The sequence below is a fragment of the Penaeus japonicus genome, unplaced genomic scaffold (assembly GCF_977035675.1).
Source record: "Penaeus japonicus unplaced genomic scaffold, GWHDUDI00000001_assembly GWHDUDI00000001, whole genome shotgun sequence".
Taxonomy (NCBI): Eukaryota; Metazoa; Arthropoda; class Malacostraca; order Decapoda; family Penaeidae; genus Penaeus; species Penaeus japonicus.
This window is the reverse complement of record NW_028234403.1, coordinates 44,354,124-44,364,123: the sequence shown is the minus strand read 5'-3', so window position 1 is coordinate 44,364,123 and position 10,000 is coordinate 44,354,124. Positions and strand designations below refer to the sequence as shown.

General features: G+C 36.6%; 1 protein-coding gene across 23 annotated transcripts in view; it reads right to left on the bottom strand.

Moving 5' to 3' along the window:
* pum (pumilio) overlaps nucleotides 1-10,000 on the bottom strand; it is a 253,835-nt gene that overhangs the window by 232,761 nt on the left and 11,074 nt on the right. For all 23 annotated transcript variants that reach the window (XM_086541209.1, XM_086541253.1, XM_086541275.1 and 20 more), the window contains one exon: nucleotides 5,006-5,111. In XM_086541209.1, the coding sequence (XP_086397335.1) occupies nucleotides 5,006-5,111 (106 nt within the window). The remainder of the gene's footprint in view (nucleotides 1-5,005; nucleotides 5,112-10,000) is intronic.

Here is a 10,000-nt window from a genome sequence, read left to right as displayed (position 1 = left end):
GGGAGATGAGGGAGAAGAGGGAGAAGAGGAAGAAGAGGAAGAGGAGGAGGAGGAGGGGGTAGAGAAAGAGGAAAAGGAAAAGAAGAAGGAGGATGAAGAAGAGGAAGAGGCGGAAGAGGAAAGAAAGAAGGGGGGATGAGGAGAGAGGAGGGGGAGGGGAGGGAGGAGGGGGAGGGGGAGGGAGGAGCGGGAGGGGAGGGAGGAGGGGGAGAGGAGGGAGGAGGCAGAAGAGGAAAGAAAGAAGGGGGGACGAGGAGAGAGGAGGGGGAAAGAATGGAGGAGGGGATAGGAGGGAGGGGGAGGGGAGGGAGGAGGGGGAGGGGAGGGAGGAGGGGGAGAGGAGGGAGGAGGGGGAGAGGAGGGAGGAGGGGGAGAGGAGGGAGGAGGAGAGGAGGGAGGAGGGAAGGGGGAGGGAGGTATAGGAGAGGAGGGAGGAGGGAGGAGGGAGGAGGGGGAGAGGGGAGAGAGGAAGGGGAGAGGAGGGAGGTGGGGGAGAGGAGAGAGGCAGGGGAGAGGAGGGAGGTGGGGGAGAGGAGAGAGGAAGGGGAGAGGAGGGAGATGGGGGAGAGGAGGGAGGAGGGGAAGAGGAGGGAAGGGAGAGAAAGGAGGGAGGAGGGGGAGAGGAGAGAGGAAGGGGGAGAAAGGAGGGAGGAGGGGGAGAGGAGAGAGGAAGGGGAGAGGAGGGAGGCAGGGGAGAGGAGGGAGGTGGGGGAGAGGAGGGAGGTGGGGGAGAGGAGAGAGGAAGGGAAGAGGAGGGAAGTGGGGGAGAGGACAGAGGAAGGGAAGAGGAGAGAGGTGGGGGAGAGGAGAGAGGAAGGGGAGAGGAGGGAGATGGGGGAAAGGAGGGAGGAGGGGAAGAGGAGGGAAGGGGGAGAAAGGAGGGAAGGGGGAGAAAGGAGGGAGGAGGGGGAGAGGAGAGAGGAAGGGGAGAGGAGAGAGGATAAGTAGAGGAGGGAGGTGGGGGAGAAGAGAGAGGAAGGGAAGAGGAGGGAAGTGGGGGAGAGGAGGGAGGTGGATGAGAGGAGGGAGGCAGGGGAAAAGAAATAGGTTTGAGGAGTATTTTTTTTTTTTTTTTTTTTGGGGGGGGGGTCTGAAGTATTCTGTATCAAATGGCTACTTTTGCAAAATATACCTTGCAACTTTCCTAACAGTTATCTCTATTTTAAAATCAGTAGCAATCTAAGATACTGAATACAGTATTACTGTAGATGCTTTTGGTCTGAGTGACTCACTGGCTCTTATTGTACAGATTTTAGATGACTCTCCTTGATAGCATTATTTTTTTTTTCTACCAATATCTATTCAAAATCTTGGCCATTACCTATTTACTTGTAAGATCTTAATTCACCACCATCATTTTTTTTACAACTGTATGGTTAGCATAAATGAGACTGGATAATTTTCACAGCACAAGTGATGTTATTGACACATTTTGTATTATTACATTCTCAAATAAGATATCCATGTTATTCTGAGGATGTAATAATATGAAATGCATCAACAATAAAATAAAATTTTATGGTGCTCTACAGTATTTACCTTAGTTTATCTTCTATCATTCATATGACTCCCAAGTTCTAACATGATTTCCATGTAATATATGTTTCTTACATGATGAGTTCTCACTTTCTTAAGTGTTTTTTTTTGTTTTGTTTTTTAATGCAATGGCGTTTTTCTAACAGAATATAATCAATTGACCTTTAAGGGTTCCTTAATGAATTTCAGATCAATAACAAATATATTATTAGATAAGAAGAAACATACTTTGGATCAAACTCAATAATAAGAAAATCCAGAATACATGAAGAAAAAAGGTGGGCAAAAACAAAGAAGAAAGAAGACAAATGGGTATACTAATATGAAAAATGGGACAAGCAAAAGCATACAAGTCACAGTGATAAAAGAACAAAAGATAAAACAGAAGCCTTTAATCAACTAGAATCAAAAACTGATATTTAAAATGTGATAATATCCTAAAGCACTGCTAGCTTTCATATACTAATGTTACCTGACTTCTTTAACACATATCAATCATCTTCAACATTTATGCATGTATTTGGTAGAAGTTTATGTCACAACTTAAATAATTAAAAGGCTAATTATACAACTCATAATTCAGCATTGATACTTCAATATCTGAAATTCCATTTTTTTCAGGTTTCCTTTACTTGTCTAATGGCTGACATAATATTGAAATTTGAATCAAATCAGTACAGAGTACCTTTGTTATGATCAGAACTATGAACATGATTTTCTATTCAACAAAAAATGATCAGTTAAACAATAAAAAGGACCAAATTTAAAAACAGAAGAAAAAGAAGAATAAGAATAAGAACAATAACAATAATGAGAAGAATAAGAATAATGAGAATAAGAATAAGAATAAGAATAAGTAGAAGAAGAAGAAGAGGATTTGGAAGAAAAAGAAAAAGAAAAAGAAGAAGAAGAAGAAGAAGAAGAAGACTGCTCACTAACTGCAAATCATATCTTTGCTCTGAGCAAACAACTTGTCACCTACCAGCTTGCTTATCAGTGACATATACAAACAGATGTTTAAGATTAATTCTATATCTGTATAATAAGGTGATAAAAGAATTATCTAATAATGATGAAAGCGGCCAAGTGCCTGCAATCTGTTACAATAAACAAACGTGTCTATATCACTTCATATCATAGAAGGAAAGAAGCAATAATGGCTGATACAAAATATGGATACAAAAAATTAAAAATAGCTAATTATCAATTCAAGTCTAACAAACAATCCTAGTTGAAAATCTATTTGTTGTAAAAATATATATGAAAATTCATCTGACTATCAACTAAGTCTATACAACCAAAAAAATGTTTAGCTTCCATCACTCCATAACACAAAATTAGCCCTAGTCTTCTTCACAAACTTCAGATGGATGCAAACATGCTTAAGTATATCTAATTCTCCTTAGTAAATTTGTATATAATGTGAGACCAAATGGACCAAATGAAAAAATAAATAAAATTGATATCAAAACTATCATGCTGTGAGTTCAGACATTTTCTATATAGTAAGCACTGATAACAAGTATTTAGTAAGAACACTGACAGACCCAAAACAGTCTTCAAGTATAATAATTTCAACCTAAGCCAAACTAATATCAAACAGTTATCTACTGATTGGTTCTACTGGAGAAAAATATTCATAACCATGCTAGGAATTCCTTTTCATTCTATGATTTTCCTTGAAAATATAACACAATCATTTTCTCATCTATATCTGTTTTTCAGTTTTTGATCTCTAGTACATTTTCATCATCATACACTGCTCAGTAATTTACCTTCTTAATATAAAACTTCTTTTATGGATGGGTCTGACCTTGAGCAGCAATATCAAGTACCTGTACTACAATTTAATGCCAAATTTTACCTAAAGTGACAAATGATCATATTACTGAAAACAGTGCAAATTTTAAAAGCATTTTTTATAATTCTGAATCACTTCAAGGTTACAGGCTACTGACATAATTTTCAGGAAATCTAAAGTCTGGTGAACTCTGGCATGTCAGTGATTTATCTGTACGCATTATTTTTTAATTAACATATCCTTCCAAAACCTTAACCTTTCTGAGACAGGCCACATCTGAAGATGTTCAGCCTGGGCTGGCCATATTAACCCTTTCCCGACGGGGCACGCGCTACGCAAAAACCCCTATGCCAGGCCATTGCAATATTGCATTGGAAACGTCACACTGGCATGACGCCCCAGCATCGGGAATTTAGCTGTGTCACACGAGTGTGACGCACCGTCATCATAGGGTTAAGATGTGTACAAATTATTTTCAAGATTTATGGTATGAAATATGATTCCATATATGATATATTAGCAAAGTGATACTAATTAGCATTTGGTATAATAGGTCATGAAAACTGAAGGAATAAATAGCTAAAATTTCAACCCAGGAAATGCAATACAAAAGTGATTGGACCCCACAAAAATGCCCATCAGGGAAGGGTATGCTCATACTGTATGGAACCCAGCAAAAAAAATTCTGTCCTATTACCATTGCCACACAATTTATTAGAAAATGCAGTTAGATAGTGTCAGATGGCTTAATGATTATGAAAAACTGAATATGCTATATACTTGATCAGTAATATTTGGAGCCGAGGCAGTTCATTAGTTATTACTCCTTGTTAGTGGAGATGTGTTTGGCAAACTTTTGTTTATGCATTACAACAATATTTATTTAATTATATTTAACTATCATATAATGACATCACTTTAAAAGCCCATTCCCTATTGCAAATGTGAAGGTTTATTTATCTGGTTGAAAAGCAAAATGCACAGTTGGCATAGCAACTACATATAATGCTGAAAATATTACAGCTTTAGATGGTTCCTCTATATACCAGTCTTGGATGAATCCCTTAGATCCCTTGAAAACATGTGCAGGAACAATAGTTTGAGTAAGTGAATACACTTATCTGGATGTAAATTTACAGGAATAATGGGAAATCAAGAGTTCTTCTGATACATTGTCCAGCTATTAGTTTCCAACAAGATAGCAATTCAAAGAATTTTGATTATTTACAAAAACAAAAAGATCTGTCATCTGACAGATTTCTAAATTACCAAAATCATAACCGTGCCTCAAACAGTGGATGCAAAAAGAATCCCATCACACTATATCTCATATGTATTATAAAGTTACCTCTTGAATTATGATGCACTAAGTCTGGTTTCTTAAATCAGCTAATATTCTGATATCTTATTCACTATAATAATAAAAAAAAAGCTTTATAATTCATAAAATACATCCTCATTGTTTCTGGAGATGAGATATACTGTTTGCCTCAACGAGAGAAAATATTTGAGCAAAATTTTGAGCAGACTTACCATCCTTTCAATGTTTTTTTTTTCTGTGTATTAAATCATAGACATAGACAGGGTGAATAGTTAGCACCATGCAAAGCACAAAGCAGTAACCATCAAGGGTCAAGGCACTCCAAATTATCGTCACGTGTCCCTTACCTGCGGTCTGATGGGTTGTGGTGGCGTGGGCTGGGGTATGTGCCTGCCCGCCATCATGGCCATGGAGGGATCACCCTCGTACATGCCCCGACTCCACTTCATCAACCTGGACCAAAAAGAGGTAAACATCAGAAATGACGAAATTAGAGAGGATGTTAAATGCATAATAAAAGAAAATATGAATGAGTTTTTAGAGTATGAGTGAGTCTGAAAACTTAATTAAAGAAGTCTGACTAAAAATTAGAAATACTTAATAATTTTAACATTTTTGTTATGACCCTGAGAATGAATTGTCCATCAAACATTTTTTAAACTAATAAGTAAGAAGTATCACAAACACTCATACTGCACATGTCTGATACAGACGGGCAAAGACATCTTTCAGTGAAAACACCAAATTTAGTCACTTTCAATCAATTATAAAGACTACTAACCCTTTTTTGAACTCAATATTAAAATATTGTATGCTTTTCTCGGAGAATATTTAAATCTTTTAAATCTCATGGACTCTCAAACATTAACTAACTAATTTCCAAATCCTAACTAACCTTTAAAGGACATCTGTCTTACAATCTGATGTAGAAATGGTACATAAGTGCACAATATGACACTTAAAATAAAAAATAAAAATTTCATAACTTCCTTAAAACTTAAGTACATGGCATGCCTATATATAGGGTTTAAGTATGTGTAAGTACCAGTTTATGGAGATCTTCACACAATTCATTACATATAGGACTTTTCTTAATGTATAGTAAAAAAAAAACATAAATAGTTTTCTATTATATCCCCAAATAACTCTCATTCCTACTCTCTCTTATTATTACTCTCTAACTCACTTTCTCTCATTATCACTCTCACTCTCACATACACACACTCTCACTCACTAATTCACACTCACTAATTCACACTCACACTCACACTCACACTCACACTCACACTCACACTCACACTCACACTCACACTCACACTCACACTCACACTCACACTCACACTCACACTCACACTCACTCACACTCACACTCACACTCACACTCTCACTCACTCACTCTCACACTCACACTCACTCTCACTCACACTCACACTCACACTCTCTCTCTCTCTCTCTCTCTCTCTCTCTCTCTCTCTCTCTCTCTCTCTCTCTCTCACTCTCTCTCACTCACTCACTCACTCACTCACTCACTCACTCACTCACTCTCACTCACTCACTCACTCACTCTCTCTCTCTCTCTCTCTCTCTCTCTCTCTCTCTCTCTCTCTCTCTCTCTCTCTCTCTCTCTCTCTCTCTCTCTCTCTCTCTCTCTCTCTCTCTCTCTCTCAAATAGATGCTTTGAGACCATTTCAACCACAGAACATCATAATATATTTTCAATTATGCATGTGTAAAAATAAGTAAAAAACAAGAGAAATGGATTCATTTATTTCACCAAAGTAAATCTTATAGCCACATTCATAATCAATGTGCAGAGTCTTTAGCGCAGTCTTCGAAAATGCAACAGCATTGGAGCATTCACAAACAATGCGATGCAAATTAAGTCGACGCTGACTGGCTGAAGATTCCTAATTTGGTATGGAAATATTGGAACGTTCACATGGAAGCACTCATTCAAACCATTTTGCAAAAAAAACAATTGTCAGATATAAACAATTCCTTATTCAAAAACACAATGATGTATCTGATTTTACTTGAAGGTAAAACTAAAATATCTAAGGAAAATTTTGTTTCAATAGACATATAAGTAATTTTATCTTGACAAGAGCATCAGCAGAACAAAGATGATGTCTGGGATTTCTCTTTGTCCCCAAGATGCCCATATGTCACTAAATATAAATTATCACTAAGGTGAATTGTGGTATACAAAACCATCAGGCAAAAAATGAAACAATTACCCTAGAGAAAACCAAGTTTACATGTCTAATTAGAACAAGGATTACGAACAATAAATTTGACTTAGCCTCTAGGAAAGATTACTCAATAATGATATATAAAACTCATAGACATTGTACACATGTACAGGTTGGTATACCAAATAGCTTATGGGAGGGGCCCATAAACTCTGCTCCTTATGCATTGTTAACTCTTCTGCAATGGGCCACATTGTAAGATGTTTAGCCTGGGCCAAGAATCTTAAGATGTGTTTTACTATAATTTTCTTTCTTTATTTTATGATATATATGTCTATATATGATATATTCATAAAGTGATATTTAGCATTTGGCATGGTGCATTAGTTACACAACTGAAGGAATAACTAAGTTGTATTTTGAAGAAGAAGAAAAGAACATGCAGTAAGAAAGTGATCCAACCATGCGATAAAGGTCCAAAGCGGAAGGATTAAAGATTACACACTATTGATCTTATACAGAAATATGTTGCAAACTCCTTCCCCATTGTCCATGAGCCATTTAAATCAAAACACCATCACCAAGCAATTTTCATTTTTTAATGTATTCATGAGTATTAAGCACTGTATAAATGAAATAACGTCACAGAGCAAGATACAAAAATGATCCATTATCAAAACCCTTACCAAGATTAATTATGATAATGCAATCTTATCTATAACTATAAATTTTGCATTCATGACTTTTTTTAAAGAACTATCATAACAAACCTGCCTATGTATAAAAAAAAAATATAAGGAATATTATAAACCATATATGTGCATACTGAGAAAAGTGGAGTCACAATTAGAAAATAGTAATAAAACATGATGTTTCAAATTTACTTTTGACAAAGTTAAAAATAAAATGGATGAATGCTTTGTTTGAAGATATTCTCTTTTTATTGTGGCTATGTTGAATTCTTTCAAACATTTATAAAGTTTATTAGGTTTTTATTTGCTGTTCCATCTATTCCCTTAGAAATAGCATAACAACAAAAATAAACAAAAGTGAAAATTAGAACTTGGACCAACTGAAAACTTATTCTTTTTAATTTAATATATTCCGGTATAAACCCAACTCTGACCTGTCAATCAAGTTTGGTTAAAATCAGATGACAATTTATCAAGATATATCATTCTGCTAACCCCCATCTATATGTTACTGTCTACCACTGTTACCAAATCTGAGTTTCATGATATAAACTTAGTAAATACTGAGTGTTTAACCCATTAATGACGTGGATAGATTTGCTCACCCAGGCTCCAGGATGGGTTTCATTTCAGAGCAAGGCACCTTTACGCAACACACTCTGACTTTGCCCACTCTCTTTTAGTCACTAATTGTAGAACTAGGGCCATTTTTGTGTTTTATTTTTTATGTGGTTTACTGTATTAAGGGACTTATATCTGTCCTATATCAATTCTGCAGTTGACTAAAATTGTAGTATATGATCCATATTATCTCATTATTTTCTTTATTCTCAGTGTGATAGAAGTATTGCTGTTTTATGAGAGGTCAAAAAGCAACTTTATTTTTTCGTAACTGTGTGTTGTCATGAACGAATACGAAACATATAACCATCCACAATGAAGATAACATGAAGAGGTAGGGAAGAGGAAGGAAACTTGTGCTTATGACTGTGAGTGCCACAGTAAAAGGCATCCTTTCTGGCACAGGGGCACATTGTAGACATTGGTCATGGTTTGAGTCACCTTCCTCCTCTCGTTCTGCCTGCACATGCTTCATCTGCGGTAATTTAGAGCAAGAGGTCAGCAACTTGCTATGTGCCATTGCTCAATAAAGATAGTGCTTGCTAGAGACCGTAGATGGGTGCCATTCAAGGCTCTCTCTCCTGCTGGTGCTAGAGGAAAGTGGTGCCATCTAGGTTTTGGATGTTAGTTCAAACTCATTTTACTTAATATTACAGCAGTTATAATAATTATGACTGCAATTATCATTATCACTCACCCATTACTCATAACACAATAAAATAACATAGTGATCCAAAATCCCCGAACATCATGATGCCCATTGTCAGGCCAGACCTCCTACGTTATGTATGATGAAAAAACACGTCACCCGTTGTTAACGGGCTAAAGATAAGTCTATGGACGAAACTCAGAAAAAGGAAAAGAAAGTAAAAATATTGATCTCATGAAAATATTCAGTTTCTCATATCCCCCAGGCCTTTACACTCCTGAGACAGGCTACATGTTCCATCTGGGCTAGGCATCTGCTGATTCATTTTCTATCCTTTTCTAGATTTATGGTATGATATACGAGTCTAAATATATTAGCAAAGTGATGCTAATTAGGACTTGGCATGATGCATTAGTTACACATGTAAAGGAATAATTAGTTTGAATTTTCAATATCAAAATGTTGTGCAAAAGTGATCCAACATGCAAAAATGCCTGTAGCAGAGAGGTTAAGGCCTGGGGGGATTGAGATCCATACTCTTACCCCTAAAATGTCTTTTTTTTCCTTTTATATTTCATTGCATCTTTTTCTTTAAGGATTTATACATTCTGTATTCTAAATGTGTAAAGGCTTTTCTTTTATGGCACAAATACACACATTAATTGAGGTTAAGTGAATATATTTGTGAGTGATAACCTGTGTGGTAAAAGCTGGAATATATCTTGTTTATGATTTTTTCACTAAGAAGTTGGAAATAAACAAACAAAATGGTTGTCTTTCTAGGAAATAAATATTGGAATAATCACCGAGTTGAGAGGGGGAGGGCAATGTTATGTTATTTATTGTTTGGTTTTATATTTCTTTATTCAGGTCAATTAGCCCTCTTGTTCTCCATCATTTTCTTTTTCTTCTATTCTCATATTCTTTTGAGATTTTCATTTCATATTTTTCTTTTGGAAAAAGCAATGAGCTGACTTGTAAATCAGTGTGGAGGATGAGTACCCAACTCCCCCTCCCCCCCTCTTTTAGCTGCAGTTAGGAGTTCACACTGAATTCAGCTCGGTTACTTGCAACTCTTTTTGATATACAAGTGGGACCACACAGGACGACTTAGCTACAATTACAGTGATATCATATAACATTTGACTATGATTACTGGCATGCAGCCTTACTGAATGGTAACCTATT